At 41.9% G+C, this 20411-nt stretch overlaps 1 protein-coding gene across 24 annotated transcripts in view; it reads left to right on the top strand.

Annotated features, from left to right (window-relative positions):
- The window catches only part of DLG2 (discs large MAGUK scaffold protein 2), a 2400703-nt gene that overhangs the window by 1060739 nt on the left and 1319553 nt on the right, over positions 1–20411 (top strand). For 2 of the 24 annotated variants that reach the window (XM_058306099.1, XM_058306097.2), the window contains exon 1: positions 3276–3783. The exons of 19 other annotated variants lie outside the window; for them this stretch is intronic. In XM_058306099.1, coding sequence (XP_058162082.1) covers positions 3682–3783 — 102 coding nt within the window. In that variant the 5' untranslated portion in view covers positions 3276–3681. Of the gene's footprint in view, positions 1–3115; positions 3784–20411 lie in introns of those variants that run through there. 3 more of the 24 variants (XM_058306105.2, XM_058306085.1, XM_058306088.1) reach the window with 3 other exon arrangements.

The raw sequence follows: 20411 nt of genomic DNA, 5'->3' as shown, positions 1-20411 counted from the left end.
AATATGTTAATTGTGTTAAATGATATAGGGTATCATTTTATAAAAGTGAAAATTATTAGGAAGAACTGTAAATGTTGCCAGACATTGAAATGTCTAAGTATGGTTTTTTGACTATTAAAATGAATGCATCATCTCCTGGCATTCCCTAGTAATATCACCTCCTAAAAATATTGCAGTACACCCCCATGTGATACACTCCTAAATTAGTGCTTTTCAGACCAATAATGCAGTATGTTCATATCTTAAGGTAACAGTGATTCATTTTTTAACTAGAGTAGTTATTGGCTGTAACTAAGGAATGCATTGTCATGGAAACCAATTTCCCTCTGCTTCCCCTTTTTCAATTCACCCTAGAGTTATTATAGAGAGACAAGAATTAAGGGAAGCACTTTGTCAGATGTATATGAACAAATACCACAGAGAGGGGTGGGAGAGAATTGGAGATATATGAACTCCCATTGATTAAAGTTAAGCAACAAGAAAGATCAAGGAAATGAAATGCACTTTTTTCTTTGCGTTTCTCTTACTGGGCTTTAGCAATCCGAGCCAGTACAAACTGTAAAATGGGAAATAACCTGAACCTTTAATGTTGCCCTAGAAGAATAGGAGGTCAGCGGCAGCTGGGGTAATTCATTAGGGAAAGACTGTGTTAGCTATTACTGGAACATCACAATATAGAGCAGGCAATACTTGTGGGGTGCTTGAAATCCAAATTACAGGCTAATGAGGAAGAGAAATATTGTACAACTCTTTTAGAATCCATTCTTCTTTGGAGAAACAGCCATAATTATAGATGTTCCGTAGGTGGAGTGCTCACACAATCACACATTTTATGGTAACATAAAAGGAGAAAATGCTAAGGGAGACCCGTAATCTGTGACTGTGACTTTAAAATTCTAGAAGGCCTAGATCATAGGTCTGCTTCTAAGATGTGACCCAGTATATCTGATCACAGGTATATGAGACCTCCTGAGTTCCAGCAGCCCCAGGTATGAACTAGATTTAATCAGCCCTGGTTCCCAACCACCTAGGCAAGGCCCCCGGCATTTCCTGCAAGAATCTGACTGCCTGTGACTTGGCTGCCCTCTTCAGTTCCAACCAGGTTTGACTCTGTTCTCAAGGCCATGATGAGCTTGGTTCATACTTGGTTTTATATTGATTTCCCTTCAAAGAGATCTTCCTTTCCTGGACAGGACCCATGATCCTGTTCCCCGAGGGCTGGTTAAAAATGTATTTTCCTTGACCTCCACCTGACTTAAAGGAGGAGGATATAGGGTTAGGCCTGAGAACCCATATTATTAACAAGCATCCCAGGGAATTCTGACAGGGAAAGGATCCATGCATTTCGGGCAGAAGGGTGGGGTGTCGTGGATATGGTTCGGTCAAAGAAAGTTTACAGGGCAAGGCATTTGACCTGACAGTTCTCACCAAACTCTTTCGTTTTTATTGGACTTTATAAGGCCAAAGTGTAGAGTGGTACTGGGGCTCTTATTATTTGAGAGTACAAGTGGTCTAGTATTCTGGTGAAACTGGGTCAGGAGGCCATGGTTCTGAAGGAGTGTGCTATATAGAGCTATTTCATCCCTGTATATCAGGTAGGCCCAAGTTCAGTGTCCAGTTAGAAAAAGGCTTTCCGAACTAGCACATTCATGTGAATGCAGCAACAGGCCTAGCTTTCCCAAAGAGATCTATGGAACCTGCTTCTGGAGGTATCTTCTGTGATGCTTTTTAAACTACATGCCACTTTTCTTTGATCCTCCTGTTACTGACTGTATGACTTGGCTAAGTGCTGTAACCCTCTGGGCCTCAGCTTCCTCCCATAGAAAAATGTGGTGATTAACACCTACCCCCTAGGCTGTCATAAGATAAGCTTTGTATAGAGCAGCTACTTACTAGGACTTAGTGCTGGAATGCATTCCTCAGTCTCTAGTCTTCATGACAATTCTGCTAGGCAGGAGTTAATAGTTCCACTTTACATATAAGCAAATAGAGATTCAGGTGACTTAAGGGACTTACACAAAGACACATCCAGCACCAGAGCCAAAGTCCGATTCCGAACCCCCTGCCTTGCGCTTTTGCATCAACCATACTTGAGGCACAACACTAGGCACCCAAAGAGTGCTAGTTTTTATCCACTTCCTATCCCATACTCTTTCCATCACAATTTTTTTTCCTTCAAATAAGCAAATTTGAAGCTGTGCCAGCCAAATGCTGATATTTTTCTTTTTTGGTGTTTCTGCAATGTTGACGGCCTAAGTTAGAAAAAAGAAAAGAAGAAAGCATGCACCAATCTTGTCCTTCATACTTCCGGAACACCATAAATACTCCTGGGGCTTCAACGGGGGGAGAGGGTGGACTCTGGCTTCTTGGGCTTAACCATTTTCTATTAAGCCTTAATAAGGAGGCCTCTTCTACCACCCAGCGAGTGAGAGCTCCGCTGAAGGGTCCCAGCTAAGCCGTTCCACGCGCGCTGCCACCAGGTCCTTTGCGGGCCCTGCGTGGAGCCCGCCGTCGTCCGCGCGTTGCTGCACGCGGGCCTCCGCCTCTCGGCGCTCGGCCGCTGAGGTCGCCTGCTAAGGGCTCCGGCGCGGGCAGAGGCGCCCCGCGTTCACGCCCTACGCGCCCGCCCGGGGACGCCTCGGCCCCGCCGGGCGAGCGCGCGGCTGGGCTGGGCTGGGCGGACGAGCGCGCGGCTGGGCGGTCGAGCGCGCGGCGGGGCGGGCGAGCGCGCGGCGGGGCGGACGAGCGCGCGGCGGGGCGGGCGAGCGCGCGGCGGGGCTGACGAGCGCGCGGCTGGGCGAACGAGCGCGCGGCGGGGCGGGCGAGCTCGCGGCGGGGCGGACGAGCGCGCGGCGGGGCGGGCGAGCGCGCGGCGGGGCGGGGCGGGCGAGCGCGCGGCGGGGCGGGGCGGGGCGGGGCGGGGCGGGCGAGCGCGCGGCGGGGCGGGCGAGCTCGCGGCGGGGCGGACGAGCGCGCGGCGGGGCGGACGAGCGCGCGGCGGGGCGGGCGAGCGCGCGGCGGGGCGGGGCGGGGCGGGCGAGCGCGCGGCGGGGCGGGCGAGCGCGCGGTTGGGCGGGGCGGGCGAGCCCGCGCCCCGCCCGCGCCCCGCCCGCCTCGGCCGCTCCCTCCCCCTCGGCTCGCCGGCCAGCCCTCCCCACGGTGACTCTGGATTGCAGCAAGCCACTGGCTTTTTACCAAATCGGGAGCTGCAGTGTTGGTTTCCCCCCCCCCCCCCCCCCCCCCCGTCTTCAGAGGGAATAATTTCAGCGCCTTCTGCTCGCATGACAGTCTTGTGTCACTGGGGCGAGTAGGCGGGCTCGGCCTTTTACATGCTAACACGGCCCCACCTCCTTTGAACCCTCCTCTAAGCGCCTCGCTCCCTATTATTTTTATGTGGTTTTTTCCTTTTCTTTTAATTTTACTTCCCCCAAATCCACCATCGGGGGGGAAACCCGTCTCGGTTCTGTCCCTGCCCCCCTCTTCGTGGCCCTGGGAAGGGAGACCCCCGCGACGCTCGGTACTTGCCCGCGGCGCCGCTTCCGCCGGGGCTGCGGGATGGCCGCGCCGGGCGCAGGGGGCTGCGAGCCCCGCGGCCGCGCGCTCTAGGCGGCCGCTCCATGTGCCGGGCGAGCACCGCGTTCGGGTCCCCCAGCGAGCTGCCACTGCCGCAGCCAGGAAGGAATGTCCCCTGTTGTTAAGGACCCTGACTGTTTTACACCAATGATTTGCCACTGCAAAGTTGCTTGCACCAACAACACTTTGTCGTTGATGTTTGGATGCAAGGTAGGACGAGGTTCATGTCTTTATAATGCATGCTGCCTCCCTCGGGGAAGCGAACAGTGCCTTTCGTTGTTTGTTTATGTGTCTGCCTGTTGGGGAGAGTGACAGAGCCACGACTTGCGAGCAGGAGGTGGTGGGGACCCAGAGAGCACACACTTTGGGTTTCCAGCGCCCGATGCTGGGTGGATAACTCGGTGGACACTGGTGCTAACGTGCAGAGCGCCCATAGCAGATGAGCCTCGGAGGGGCTTCTGGACTTCTGGTCTTAGGTGCCTCGTTAGGTCCCTAACGAGGGGCTGGGCCCCTGGCTGCTCATCTGGTAACTCTTCACAGGTAGTTACCGCCGCCAGGAGCCCCAACCCACCTGGCCCACGGTCAGAGTTGGCTGGGGTGGCAGATGTGTCCTGAGTTGAAAATGAACACGTCAGTTTGCAGATTGACATTTTTAAAGATCAGGTGCTTGTTTTTATTTTAGACTGTAAATCTGGAGCTAGGCTCACGTTGCCCCGATTTTGTATTTTTCTCTGAGCTTATACAATCCTTTTGAAATCAACATACAGAAGTGTTATCAAGAGGTGGCGCAGTTATTCAGTGAAGTTTCTAGTTAATAACTGTCCCACCCCTGATTTTTGTAAAGATGATTGGTGTTTCCAGGAAAATGAGGTTTGAGGGTTTTTGAAGCAGGGTACATTCATTGCTCCTTTTCCAAAACACACTCATGGAGCTTTCTTGATGGCCCCTATGATGCATCCCTGAAAAAAGATGCATAGAACTTGGCATTAGAACAGTTTTAGCCCATTAATGGTCTGAGCGCATGTCCCCAGTAAGTTTTCACTTCTTCTCATTCTGAAATTCTATTGGGTTCATCCAGCCTGTTTGTGTAAAACACTTCTCGTAGCCACTATGGGAACTCTCTGAAGAGAGAGACCATCAACTGAAATAACTGGAAATTTGCTTTTGTACGTCAATAAAAATCACATGATCCCTGTTGTTCTGAAAGATATCACCAGGGCCTGCATTGGACAGCTGGCAAGCACCTTAGCCAGTAAAGTGAAATTAACATGCACATTCAGCTTCATGGACAGTGCTGAGAGGAGCTGTGGGCTTCTTGGAACAAGTGGGAGTCTGGGTTATGAAGCTTATACTGGCAATGCTAAAGCATCTTCTCTCTCTCTTACTTCAGTTTTCTTTTATAAAATAAGAGATGTGGATGAGATGATCTCTGTGACCTCCCTTTGTCTCTAAAATTTTCCAGTTATCTGTTTCATAAAATCATTTAATGGTAAAGTTACTGCCAGGAATTTGTTTTTTACCCAATCCTAAAAGTTGTACCTTAGGGCCAGTTAAAAATATACTAATCATTCTAAAGACCAGCTAGAAGCTTCTTTGGAAACCTTTGAGGAGTTTTAGAGTTGTTGAGGGTTTGCATGTTCCTCTATCGGGAAGACATATATGAATGAACAGCAACGATCACTAACTTCTTAGCTTCTAGTCACAAAACCTGCCATCCTTCCCCATGCTTCTATCCATTCACTCTCCTAATTGCATTTACAGCAGTATCTGAGCAATGGCTACTGTTAAAAACCCATTCCCATAAACTAAAGAGAATTGCTTTGCTGTGCTAAATGATTATTAACACAAGGTGAATTATTTGTCAAGGGAAATTAAACACAAGCTAATAATCAAATAAGATAAGCTATTGGTGTGGAGAATGCTGTTGAATATGCATTGAACACTTGAAACTCATTTGCAAAGAAGCTGATTTTATGCTGTTAAGTTCTCCCTTGATTTCCAGACCATATTTGAGGGAATTGGCATAATTACAAGCCCACATTTTTTTTAAGGCTGGGGAATTACATTAGTTTAACCTCCTTTCACTTTTCTTCCTTTTGGTGTTCTGGTTTAACAAATTTATTTTATGAGAGAAAACCAAAACAGAGTGAAACATAGATCTCGTATATTAGCATACATTTTACTTTGGAAAATAAATATCTATGACGATAAAATAAAGCTTTCAGAGTTTCTATCCTAACCCTTTTGCCAAGTATTTGAGTAAGGTAATTCTTAAAAAGCCTATATAATGGGAACAATTATAATACTATACCCAGACTTAACAGATGGTTAAATTATAGGGCAGTTGATGTAAGGCTCCCACCTTAGACTCTTACATATGGAAAATAAACTAGAGCCTTCTACTCTAGCCTTCCTCTAGTGAAAAACTTCTTCAGCACTATCTGACAGATGCCAACAGAACATAATGTGGAAAATTTCCATATCAGACATGCCTGGCTTCCAAATCTAGATGAACCACTTACTAAATTTATGATCCACTTACTAAGTTTATGATTTTTCTAAGTGTCAGTTTCCTTATCTGTGGAATGGTCATAGTAATAACTACTGCAAAATGTATTGCTAATGCCATTATGAAAAATACAATTTAAATGAGTGCATGCAGTGCTTAGTATATATATATCCATCACATAACTGATACTTTTATATGGCTTTGGTTATTTTCATAGCTCCACTGAGGGGGCTCATTACTTCTAGAAGGAACCTCTTTTACTGTTAGGAGAGTTCTTTTGACAAATTGCTCATCCTTGCAATGAGTACATCGTTTGAAAGCAAAGTCACTTTGCCCTTTGCAAAGTCTTTGTACAAAATATAGGCAACATTTATACATTGATAAAACATTCACAAAATGAGGTGTATTTATGAAAATTAATGAAAAACTAAGTCCATTTTGTCATTTAATCCACAAGTGTTCATTGAGCACCCAACAAATGCTAGACACTGGAGAAGTGGCAATAAAGAACTCTTGCTCCTTCTGCCATCTCAAAGTCAAGTGATGTGCCTGATGTCTATATTAATTGCAATATTTAGTTAAAGAAAAAATATGAAATGTGAATTTTAGGTGAATCTTTGAACAAAGAAAGTGAAATTTAAATAATTAAGAGAAATAACTCATGGAGATATAGATGTCAGTATGGTACTTCTTAAAATGTACGTTTATTCCAATATTATATAGTAAGTTTGAAAATAAGATTATCAGGAAGAATACTTATTTTTTTCTCCTGGAAAATATTTGGTATTATGAAGAAGTCTAAAACCGTTTTCATGAGTAGGCCAGGCTCTGCCAGTTTCAAAAACTCGTAAACTCTTTAATACCCAAACCTAGTAATGGCTTGAAGGATGCTGAGTAACATGAACTTTCAAGGTAGAAACCAAAACTAATTTCATTTTATAATTTGGCCATCTTTAAAGTACCTCTTTTTGCATCCTAGCTGTCAGCCTGTTTAGTTAAACAAATATAAACAGGGAGTGTCTTTCTGTGCTAGGCTGCCTAGTTATTGTGGTAGGCATTAGAGATACAAATATAAGTATAACACCCTTCATTTTCTCCAGGAATTCCTAGTCTATTGAGGGGGACTTGGAATCACTTCCACTCCCATCCCTGTGGTCATCCATAGTCTCACTTGACCTTAAGGTCTCGTAATAGAAATCAAACACCCTTGTTCGGAAGTGCTCTTCCTCATTGTGTCAGTCCTCTCTTTGCCCCAGACCTTATACCATTCGTCTACAATGCTACTTATGGAAATCAGCTTGCCATGGAGAAAAGGGGACTTCTGAAAGACTTTTTTCCCCCTCATAGTAGTTTCTGTGCCATTGTCTGAAATTAGACATTAGATTTTCCTTTGCTCAACTCAGTCTTCTCCACCTGCAAAAATTCAAGTTATGACTGTGATCCCAAGGCCCAGCCTGTATAATGTTTCTTTCCTTTATTTTGTCCATGTTGCCTTGTAAAGGTGAGCATCCCATGCGTGCACCTTCTTTTACTCTCTCCTTTCCAGTCCACACCCTTTCCAAGGCAAAAAAAAAAGGGTGGAATATTTATCTCTAATGTTGAAAAAGTGCATTATAGACTGTAATTTCTATAAATCTTGCTTTGTTTTTTGAAATAAAAAGAAGATGTACATGAAATAAGGCTCATACCATGGTGATGAATTTCTCCCTTTCCTCCATTAACTACTTGTTGATATAACAAGAGCTCAACTGAATAAAACCATCGAGCCCTTGGGCCATTTCAGGTGCCTTTAATCAGTTGTTTGGTGGATCAGAATAGAGAAGAGTTCTTGAGAGCGCTGCAGAGTCCTACAAGATGCCTTTCTAGTTCGCTTTGGGATGCTCCACCCCCATCCCAGCCACAGAGGAGAGGAATCATCTGGTAGAAAGGAACTTCCCCCTTTTCTATATTGTGTCTCTCCCAAAATAAAGAAGGATAAGAGTAAGGAGGAGGTTTAAATGGAAGAAAATAGAAAAATGAGATATGTAAAGGAGGAAGGGTTGAATTCAAGGAATAAAGAAGTGAAGTGAAGGGGGGGAAGGATCCAATTGATTAAACATCGACAATATCAGGCAGCATACTGGGTGTTTTCCAGGTGTTATTTATTCCAATTTCCACAGTTCTCAGTCAAGTAGAGGAAGAAGAGGGCAAAGGAAGGAAAAGAAAACAAGATGATATGAAGGGAAAGAGACATCAAAAAAGAGGTGAAGACAGGAAAGCAGAAAGATGTGGCTATGGGCTCCCAACCCCTAGAGGGTGCTCTTCCACTCACCCATGATGAGAGACCCTGTTAGCACCTTCCTAGTGGACAGCTCCCTGCAGCCCGCAGCCCTCGGATTTCCTCCACCCCTCCCAGGTCTCCTTTGCCTGCCCAGGGGGCCTCTGCACCGGAGAAGTGGTTTTGGTTGCTCATCTGTTTATTTAAAGAAAAGAATGGTGGTCCTAGAAGATGCATCAATGGATGTATCATGGTGTATGCTTTTGGCATTGGTGGATATTGCCAGTGTCTGACTTTACTTGTGTGTTGTTTTCGTTTTGAAGTAACATATGTTCATTGAAATGAATTTGGAAAAAACATAAAATCAGAAAGAAAACAAATTTTAGAAAAAAACCTACTGTCCCAGAGAACTATAGATAATAGCTATTAATATTTTGGTATATATTTTCCTAGGTTCCCAGTACTATTTTATTGATGGTGGTCTATAAAAGCTTATTTTAAAAATACAGTTGTATTTATGCATGTCTCCGGAGGATCTCATGGACTCCCACAGTAAACAGTGCCTCAAGCAAGGACTCCTGAGGGCTCTAGAGACAAGTAGATACTATAAGCAGGGCAGACAAGCTCAAGAATTCGGCACTCTGTCAGTGGGTCTTATCTTGGAATATATGCTCCCCGATGTAACAGAGTTAGACTCATTTGTAGTTTCCTTACACATGGCTCTTCTGCCCCTTTTATTTGAACCTATTATTAGCACTATACCTGTTAAATATACGTCGGAGAGACTTAAATCTTCAGTCTCTTCATATGCCAGCTGAGCCCTGCATCTCAGCAGAGTTGCAAAACCTACTTAACAGTTCATTGGACTCACCCAGGACAACTAACAAAAGGATGATGATGGACAATGCCTATCCCCAAAAAGCGTAGCGTATATACAGCAGCAAGCAAGGCAGTTCCATCCATCTGCCCCTTGGGATTTAAGCCCCCTCTCAATCAGAAACAGAGTGGGCATCACCATCCTCAAATCCTTAAGACTGAGGAATGAACGAACATAAGGGGGGAACGCAAGTGTGGCAGTTTGATGTTACTGATGAATTCCAAAAAGAAATACTGATTATGTTTGTAAACTGGTCTGTTCCTCTGGGGTCATGACACCTTTGATTGTAGTAAATCCAGCGGTTTCACTTTCACTTGATTAAATTAAGATTAGGGCTTTGAATTGGCAACAGCCGTAGGATATTGAGTCCCCACCCCCTTTGGTGTGCCGGCACTCATAAAGAACACAACACAGCCAAGGACAAGAGTTTAGTTTTCCTGGAGCCCCAGGGAGAGAGCCTAGCTGTTCACCCGATAGTTTACAGCTGGCCTTGTGGAGCGAGAAGAGCAGCTGATCACTGAATGAGACAAGCCCAGGGAAGAGAGATGAGCCTCATGCCAGCCTGCAGCTGAGATGGGAAGAAGCTGGGACCATGGAGCCTTAAGAGGAAAAGGAAGGCTGAACTCTCTCAGACATCGCCCGCCATCTTCATTAACACGCAGCAGCAGACTTGGGGAGAGAAAGAACCTCTATGGTACCTTGAGTTGAACTCTGTAGAGCCTGGTAACTGTAAACTTCTACCCCAAATAAATACCCTTTATAAAAGCCAACAGATTTCTGTTTGCATCAGCCCCCCTTTTGGCTGACTAATACAGCAACTATGGGCTAAAGTAGACTTATTATTCTAGTAATGGAAGAACCTGTGACACTGATGTAAAGACAATGACCACCAGAGGTTCTGAGGGGAGGGAGAGGGAAGAATTGGGGCAATATGTGGCATTTTTGGTACATTGAAATTGTCCTACATGGCATAGCAGTGATGGGTACAGGCCATTATACAATTCTATAAAATTGTGCAGGACAAAGTGTAGACTGTGACGTAAACTATAGACCATGGTTGGTCACAGTGCTTCCATATGTGTTCATCAAGTGTAACAGATGTACCACACTAAAGAAAGATGTTGTTAATGGGGAAATGTGTGGGAGGGGGGAGAGTGGGATATATGGGAATTCCCCTATATATTTTTTTCTATTTTTTTTAGTGTTACATTAAAAAAATATGAGGTCCCCATATATCCCCCATCCCCCTCACCCCACTCCTCCCACATCAACAACCTCTTTCATCATTGTGGGACATTCATTGCATTTGGTGAATACATTTTGGAGTGCTGCTGCACCACGTGGATACTGGTTTACACTGTAGTTTACACTCTCACCCAGTGGGCCATGGCAGGACATACACTGTCCAGCATCTGTCCCTGCAGTACCACCCAGGACAACTCCAAGTCCTGAAAATGCCCTCACATCATATTTCTTCTTCCCTCTCCCTACCCTCAGCAGTTACTGCGGCCACTTTCTCTACATCAATGCTACAATTTCTTCCATTACTAATCACAATAGTTCCATAGTAGAATTATCAGTAAGTCCACTCTTAATCCATACTCTATTCCTCCATCCTGTGGACTTTGGAATGGTTATGTCCACTCCACCTCTATATCGAGAGGGGCTTAGATTCCACATGGATGATGGATGCAGTTCTCCTGCTTGTAGTTTTAGGCACGCTTGGCTCCCTGGTGTGGTGGTTGACCTTCTTCACCTCTCTGTTAGCTGGCCTGGGTAAGCCCAATAAACCAGAGGGTAGGAGTTGCAAGTCTGCTGTGGCTCAGGGCCTGGTTGTCACATGGACAATCCAGAGATTCAGGTCTCCTAAATATATTTTTGATGTGACATTTATGTAAGTTAAAGCTTCTTTCAAAATAAAATTTTAAAAATACACAAAAAAATACAATATGGTTGTAATCACACTGGATTTTTATTTGCATGCTTGGAATTTATATTAAGCTTTATGGACATATTTTAATGGCTTCATAACAATGGACCATCTTTGAATATTTCCCCACCTCAATTTCCCAACTTTCAAAATAAAATAAAAATATTGGGGAGTAAAGACTTTTGGATTTAGAATTATTTCCTTTGGTTAGGGTAAGATAAGTAGAAGTGCTAAGTCAAAATTTTGAATATTTTAAGACTATCAATAATGGGGATTGTTACATTTAATTTTATAATGGCCATATATATTTTTATACTGCCACCAGTTAGTTTGTATGTCGCAACATTCTCCAGCTTTAGTTTTCTTCTACTTTATGGATTTATAAATAAGAGGTAATATAATTTGTTCTCCTTGACTAGGATTAAAAACTCTGTTAATAGACTTAATAGGAGTCTCATGGTTATTTTGTGTGTACTGACTTAAGAATATCTAATATATAAAAAAATCCAAATGCTCAAAATGGGTATATAGGAGAGAGAGCTATTTCCTCTGCCAAGACATCGGTCCCTGTCTCACCACACATATTAACACACACTAACATGCTACCATGTGCCAGATACTCTTCTTCATGCTTTACAATTTGATTCATTTAATCCTCAAAATAATCCTCTGAGATGGATATTATAGTTATCCAAACATTACAGATGGGGAAGCTGAGGCAGAGAAACTTGCCCAAAGTTATATAGCTGATAAGTAGCAGAGCCACTATTTAAATACAGGCATTCGAGATCTAACATCTACAGTCACAGACATTTCCAGAATTAACTGTTGAGCTTTTTCAGATAGAAAGTTGCTATAAGCACCTTTAAATTCTGGATCTATTTTCCAAAATATAATTTATACACACCTTTCTGGGGACACACCTGAATTTAGATGCAAGGCATACCTGCCAGAGGACTCAGTCTTATTGTGAAAGCTCTTTTCTTTTGGGAAAAGTTTGAACCCACACATCATTTCCCATAGTATTTACATTCTCATTTTCCAGATGAGGTTACTAAGACAGTCAGTAGGTGATTTACTAAAGGTCGTACAACGTGTAACAGAGCCATAGCTACAAGCGTATTTCCTAATTTCTACCACAGTGTTCTTGCTGTGCCAGGACCACTAACCACAACCTGGAAGTTCTGGATATCAGAGTGAGAGAAGAGAAACCAACAAGTTTTCGTTGTGAAAGGAGGAAAGCTAACACCATTTTTGCAGGGCTATTGTAAGGATTACGTGAGTTATCACACATGAAAACATGTAGGACAATGCCTGGTATGTGATAAATATTCAAAACATGTTTTTCCCCTTCAATTTTATTAAAACCACTTTCCATCTTAGTGAAAAAAGTGGATATTGTTGATAAAGAGTCACCTGAACGGTGTTTAGTCAAAGTCTATTGAAAATTATCTATCAGTAAATCAAATGTACTTTAATCACCTATCAACACTCTATTACAGTGTTTTATTGCTACAAAAGGAAAAATCTAGAACTTTATATAATTCACACCAAAAAAAGATCCTAGATTAAACTTGACCCAGAAAGAGAAAATGAAAAATGAGCTAATGAGTGAAACAGGTACAGAACGTCCCAAACAAGCGGGCTACATAGACCTTGCTGTTAATTCTGTTCCCTTTGATAAAGATACTTGCCAGTTCAAGGTGGCTTTTCTAATTTTACTTTTAGTAACAGACAATTTGGGGGCAAAAAACGGGGAATATCCAAAGATAGGATGGTTCTATATTACACATCCACCGAAATATGTTCACAGAAAGGACTGTTGAGATGTAGAATTCAGGATCCAGAGAAAGTTCACACTTATTTTGTACCTCTTATGAAGTCGTTTGTCTTATATTTGCAGATTTGAGGGTGAAATTCCAGTCTATATGGTAAAAACCTCTCCAATCCCTTCTGAATTAAATTACCTCTGGATTCCTCTGACACCCAATACTTAATGCTCACATCCTTATGGTAATATTCAGTGGTCACTTACTCGATTTGTCCCTCTAAACTGTGAGCTCCTTGTGGTCAGGATCCATACGTAGTGACTTAGTACAGTACTAACCAGATCCAGTAAACAGACTTGTGCCTTTTCTGTAGAAAGCAGTCAATAAACCATTGTTGAATGGATGAATGGCTGGCTGAATGAGTGATATAGGTGGCCTGTAAATGTTTACAAAATGAATGAGTAAAAAATAAATGGTGTTCTGTAATTATGCACTTGGCATTTTCTTTTAACAATATGCCTCTGAGGAACTCTTGTGTTAGCAAACTTCCTAGAACCCATATTTCCTGAAATTTAGATTAGGCTTTATTTCACTGTGTTACCCTGGTATCTGGGGTGAGATGCCTGGACAGACCATTTTGAGTAACTGAATCTTGTCTAGTAATATATAGAAGAGCTAAAATATTATAAATAAAATGAAATTTCCATTCTGTGGGAATCGGTTGCAGTGAAGGTTTTTCTCAGAGGATCGTGACTTACTTCATTGTAAACCGCAGATTATATATTCAAATGTAGTATAGTAGAAAACATTCTATGCTACTTTAATGGCTTTTCTGTCTAAATTTACATATATGAGTGTTTTTGGCAGTCTTATGAACACACTGTGTATTGCACTGATGCTTAAGTATTCCATAATTCTCTCAATGTAAATTTAAATGATTTGGGTAGAACAGAAAAAGAACATCATCTGAAATGATGGCTTCTGGATACCTCATAAATAATGAAGTATTTTTGAAACAATAACAGTCTATGTACGTGTGTGTATGAATCCTAAGATAAACAATATTATTTTGGACAGTGTTCCATTGCCTTCTATTTATTAAAGTTTAGTCCAAGTTCCTCAGGTGGTTTAAAAATTTTATTTGATGATTGAGCACACTGAAAAACTCCATATTTTCTAAAATGCCAGATGTATTCTAACTGCCTTAATACCCAAATTATAGATTAAGCCAGCCAGGGGTTAATTTTCTCACTGCGTTATGTATGGAGATCATTACCTTCAGTTGTGTCATTTTTATAAGATCTCAAGTAAGATGGCAGCTGCTGGCACGTCCACTGCTTGTTATCTAAGAGTAAGGAGATTTTGATTTTTTCACTTGAAGCCATTTCTCTGTCTGTCTTCTTTATGGGTTAGAGAAAATGTCCATTTGGGGAATGGTAGGTACTCTTTTCCATTCATCAATTCCTAGCTCACTCTTAAACATATCTATTTTGTAGTAATACCGAAACACAGTGTCTTGTCTATAGCAGAGTTTCCCAAACCTCTTGAAATTTGAGCCTACTTTTAAAATATGAACTATTTTGTGAACCTTCACCTGATATTAGTTGTACATTTGAAGAGACAGTATCACACAGGAATTCATAGCTCCCCTCGCTGAATTATTTTGAGCATTATATGAGTTAGGTCACATAAAGTCCTTAGGACAGAACTTGCTTCATAGTTACCATTCAGTCAGTGTTAGCCCAGCTGCACTGCTGGCTGGTTTTTTCCCACAAGTTTTACTTCATGCTGACTCTCCAGACAAACTGTCATGTAGTAACTGCTAATTAAATATTAGTTTCTTTCTTTTCACTCCTTTAGATGAAGTCTCTTCCCTTTCCATTTTGTTTGTATTATCAAAGTATGAATTATCCTAGATAGAAGCTTTCACTTCCAGATCTAAGACTATTCGTTTCCTAGGGCTGCTGTAGCAAAATATCACAATCTAGGCGGCTTAAAACAACAGTTATTTGTTGTCACACATTTCTAGAGGCTAGAAGTTCAAAACCAAGGGGCCGTGCTTCCTCAGAGATGTATAGCGGAGAATCCTTGTTTGCCTCTTCTGGTTTCTGATGTTTGCTATTAATCCTTGACGCTCCTCGGCTCGTCGATGAATTCACTCCGGTTTCTGCCTCCATCTCCCATGACCTTCTCTCCTCTGTATCTATCTATATCTGTGCCCAGATCCCCCTCTTTTAAGGACTCCAGTCATGTTGCAGTAGGCCCCATCCTAACCCAGTGTGTCTCGTCTTAACTAACTACCTTATCAGAAACCCTGTTTCCAAGGAAAGTCATTCACGAGGCCAGGGCGTAGGACTTGAGTATCATTTTGGGGGACAGAATTCGCACCACAAGGGGCAGGGTGGAGGTTTCACTGTGTGAACCAGATCAGGTGTTTCTATGTTCAATCCGCATTGACTGAGTGTTCACTACGTGCCGTCTCTGTATTAGGGAGTGTTTTATTTATCGTATTTGGCACATTATTATGCATTCTATCCTCTCCTACTTGTTTGGTGCTGGCATTACCCATCCTCCCTTGACTTCACCTCAGAGTCTGTGGAAGAATGTTCTCAACCCCCAGACACCTTCCAGGTGAGCACAGATTCTGTGAAGTACAGGGTATTTCAACTTTTCTTATCAGAGGTATTGGTGCCCGGAGGTATTCCAGGGGATAACTCTTTTCCTAAACTCTGCTGCCTGAGGAAGTTTGGTTTTAAATATCAGAAAACCTTATTCTCTTAATTTAAAAGGCCAAGTGACCACCAGAAGGAAAGTCTCCTTGGGATTTTGCAGCCTACCTAATTCCCAAATAAATCTTGCTTGAGTTTCTGTAAAAATGAAAACATTTCCTCTCTGTGCTTGAAGCTGGTCATTGCCCTTTGCTAGAGCTATTTCCCCAGCAAATTACAAGGGTTGGTCTCTCAACCCGGAGGGAAGAAAAAGGTTTTATAATGAAAATGCTGACAGTTTCTTATCTACAGCAGTATGAGTGGGGCTGCTATGATCTCATTTATTGTAGAAACCGGATGCCTGTTTTGGCTGAAGGGACAGAAGGCAACCTCCAGCTCTGGGGTATTGAATTTTTATCTTGAAAAGTTCGCAAGGAAAGAAAAATAGCTACAGGGAAATAGGAAACCAGGGCTATGCAAACTGCACCTTTGTTCTCCCTGTAAAGTAATAAAGTGAATTTCAATAAGGATCCTAAGTGAAGGTGGTCATGAGATTTAACAGGCTAGAGATGGGGACTGTGTATTTGCTGGCTGCCTGCCTCCTTGTGATGGCATTATGTGACTATTAAGAAAAAAAACTTAATTTTGACCTTATTCATATTGTTAAATAATGATTATATCATTACTTAGGCAGCGTTCTGAAATTTATTATCCTCTATCAACTCAGCAAGTCTATGAGTTAGATATTTTGTAGATGAGGAAACTTGGGCACAATTTTGCTTAAAACTTTTTTCAATAGAGAGGTTCAAGCATCAGCTGAAGACCATTTCTCTGTGAAATTCTTCAGGTGATCACATCAGTAGTTGGCACTAAACTAGAGGTCCTTTAAAGTCCCCCTTTGCTTTCATATGCATACTTTTTCTATAATGCTATGCCGTGCTAAGGTCACAAAGCATGGAAGTGATGGAAGTGGGTAAAAACAAGTTTCTCACTCCAAGCAAATCTCTCTTTTCCTTGTTTGCCCCTTGGTTAAGCATTTCCTGGGACTGACCATGCTTACATTGAACCAGTATATTCCTGGGATACTGCCAAGTGGGGAGTGCAGAACTGGTGCTGGCCCCATCATGCTCCTTTATGTGGTCAAGCTGAGCTTGTTGAGTCTTGAGGGCTGAAGGTGCACAGAACGGGGCCCTGGCAAATGCACATCAAGTCAAGTCAAATTGCCCCTGTGTAAGGAAGACAGGTAAATGTTCCATATATATAAAGGATAGAAGTAGAACAGAGTGACCTCGGCTTTGGTCTCTTCTGATTTCTTACCTCCTGCAGGTAGCCACTAGCCCAGCAATACAATGTCTGCTATGTTCCTATAATGCATAGAAATGGGAGTACATAGTTAGGCCTGCTGCAGACCCCTCTGGCTTGCTCTTTGATTCTTTCCCATCTCATTTTAGATTAGATTAGATTAGATTAGATTCATTCATGTCTCCATTCTCAGTTCTCTATACTTTTAGTGACAAGTCAAGAAATGCAACAGTGTTTGTCTGTGTTCCATGTGCCAAAAGTCTGCTACTTCCCTCATGGGGATTTGTGGACCCAAATATGTCTTCGAGTGAAAAAAGAAAGTCTTTATTTCTGCGGAAAGGTGGACTAGGTGGATTTTCTGGATTCTAGAGAAGCCGAGAATAGTTGCTTATAAAACTGGTCCCAGATGAAACAACCTTCTAGTAATATAATTAAAAGCCGAGAAGTTTGTTGTTAGTGACTGTATTTGCTAGGCCTGGCTAATATTTGGATGCTGCCAGGCCCTCATGCATGTGTTTGATTCTGTTCAGATGGATTTAGGAAGGTAGCTTCTCAATTTTCTGCTGTAAAAGGGCAATCTGAAATGTGTTATTTTACCCTAACACAGATAGGTGTTGCACAATTTTGAACGAGCATTTGCCATTGACTTTTAAGTCTTACATCTTTAGAGAAGTGATCTATTTGGCAAACTCTAGACTTCCTTTTGCAGTTGTTCTGTTAATTTGTCTTCTTTACATTTAATTGATGATGTGCTGCTTAATTTTTCTGTCTTGAAAAAACTGTGCAACTACCTAAATTCTGATGCAACTGAAATTTTAATAAATTAAGGAAAGCATAATGAGTGGATAATGAAGAGATTTACAGAGTTTCAGCCATTTAAGACTAGGTCCATGTCAAGATTTCTTCCTGTCTGGAGAATAAGGTTGGCCAAAATGAGTTCCATCAGTCCCAGAGTATTATTAATTTTAAGGAATTAATGTTGTGCCTCATAGAAAATGGTGGTTTTGAAGATCTCTGTTACTTATCAGAGTGTCCATTCCATGGGATGTAATTCCAAGCTAAGTTGCACTGATTCTATCAAGATGTTCCAATATGCCATTTCGACAGTGGTAATGAGGTGGTTCATACAGGGTGTCTTTCAAACGAGCAATCCTGCTGTACTGAACAGTTTGCAGCCCTTCTCTTGCATATAGTCTAGCTGGTCAGAGCCCCCCCCCCACTCCCACCAAGGCACTTATGTCTGTAGAGCCTTTATTGGCTTTGAATCATATGGCACCTTGTACTGTCAATTAATGGCCGCATATGAATATTCAACTTGCCTGCCCAGCAGGAATGTTATTAGGTCCTTTAGGAAATAAATTATTTATCCCATTCTCCCCTAGCTGAGTGTCTTACAATGGTATGGCCTTTTTCCAAGGAGGGAGGAGATCAAAGAAATTTAAATAGTTTGGCTAATCCCTGCTTTTCCTCCAGGACTCAGTTTCCATGGAGGGGACCCTTGACCACCGCTCCTCCTGCCCCGTGGAGTCTTGGTCTTCTTTCGGTCATTTGGAGCTGTCTTTGCACAAGTCTGTGAACACCATGAAGGGACAGAGCCTGTGACATGAATTTCAAACATACCAAATGTTCAAAACATGTTTGTTGAGTGAATGGTTTATATAATCTTTATGTTTAATTATTTAAGCAACTGAAGCCTAGTGTTAATTTCAGAAAGGAAGAACCTGCCCTGCTTTTGTAAAAGCTTCCATGCTGTCCCCATGAAGACACCCCTAACAAGTTATTTTTGGAGTATTTTTAGCTGCAGCTGCACTCCACTTCATGAGGGTAGTGAGCAAAATATATTTGCTAAATATCATGTGAATAAACAAATAAATTAATCCATCAGTGCCCAATACTCGGGCAATGCTTGACACCTGAAAGTTGGTTGATAAATGAATGAATATAAACAGAAGTCCCCATGGTAACCTATCTTTTGTGAATTAATTTAGACCTATTTATTTAAAAGGAATTAACTTAAAACTATTTATAGTTTCCTAACAGATGGAAGTGATATTTTTCTTTTATTGCTTTTAAACTGACATCAGCTTCCATCTCTCTGGCAGCCTAGGAATCCAGGTATTGTCCAGTGCCTTTAATCGAGCTGACTTATTTACAGGGTGACTTTAAAAAGAACCGGTCAAGCATTTCACAGGACGAAGCCTGGCTCTAGTGCTGCCACAGGAACTGGGCAGCCTTGGTGCTCCGGTGTCATAGTTTGCTCTAGGCATGAAGTGAAGTGGTCCAGGGAAAGGAGATCCCAGCTGCCGGGACATTCTCCTTTGTGTGGCAGGCTTCTCGGCACCACCACTATCTCCATCCCAACTAAACTAGAATTACTAATCCTGACTGATGTCCAGTTAAAACTAGTTTGTTTTTCATCTGTAAATTGATCTGCTTTAAATGCTTCATGCCTTTTCAGAAATTGTTCTGGCCAACTAGGCAGAACTGAAGACAGTTGCTAAGAGCAACCAGTTAAGTTCTTAAATTAACTAACAAGCCACTTCAACTCCCTTCTCAAAATGAGTGTATGCACGTGTATGCATGCTCACGTGCCTCCTTAGCTAATAAGTGTATATGTAAATGAATAAGCCAGTGATTACCTGTAGATTTAAACAGGGTTTCTGTCTAGAAGAACAAATCAAAAAAAGAGAAAGGAGAGTGCTTTGTGAAATTAAAAAGAAAATAATTAATTAGAGAGAACTCTGGTGAATAGAGGTTAAGCCATTTGAATAACAAAATGCTCCATATTTTAAAATCATGATACTGGCTTGAGTTCTGGGCTACACGTAGAAAACCTAGGCTGTGCAGTCTAGGAGGACCAGAGCTCTCTCTTAATTTGCATCCCTTTAGCCCTAGTGCCCAGCACAATAGTAGGTGATTATTAGTATTTGCTGTATGAATGAAGGAATGGCTGTCTAGATAGTTTTTCCATTTTATCAGTGAGAATCGAAAGCTTGGGAGAATAAATAACTTTCTCCGGGCTTATAGAGAAAAATTGGCTAAGTCGGTCTTCAAACCCAAGTCTGCCTAACTTTGAAAACTGTACTCTGAAGTCAAATGTTGTTTCTTCTTTTGAATACTTTTCAGGAAAAAAAAAAAAACCATCTTTCCAGGACCCAGGTATAGATTGCTGATGGCTTGGAAATTGGCACCAATGAAAATATTGTATCATAGAGGTAGGGATATTAATTTTTAAATCAGACAGATCTGGATTCAAAACTCAACTCCTACCTTTTATTAGTGGTGAGGAAATGGGCAAGATAGTTAAAATTCCTGAAGACTAGTCTTCAAGTACAAAATGGAGATAATACTAGTAGCTTATTAAAACAGGTTTTGTAAGAATTAAATAAGATCATAAATTAAATTAAATATACAAGCACTTAATATGGTATATGCCAAAATATATAGGCTGCTATTATTACTATTTAATGCACAGGAGAAAGCAGT

This window comes from Dasypus novemcinctus, chromosome 10 (genome assembly GCF_030445035.2).
Source record: "Dasypus novemcinctus isolate mDasNov1 chromosome 10, mDasNov1.1.hap2, whole genome shotgun sequence".
In the NCBI taxonomy this organism is placed as follows: Eukaryota; Metazoa; Chordata; class Mammalia; order Cingulata; family Dasypodidae; genus Dasypus; species Dasypus novemcinctus.
This window is presented reverse-complemented; position numbering and strand designations above follow the sequence as displayed.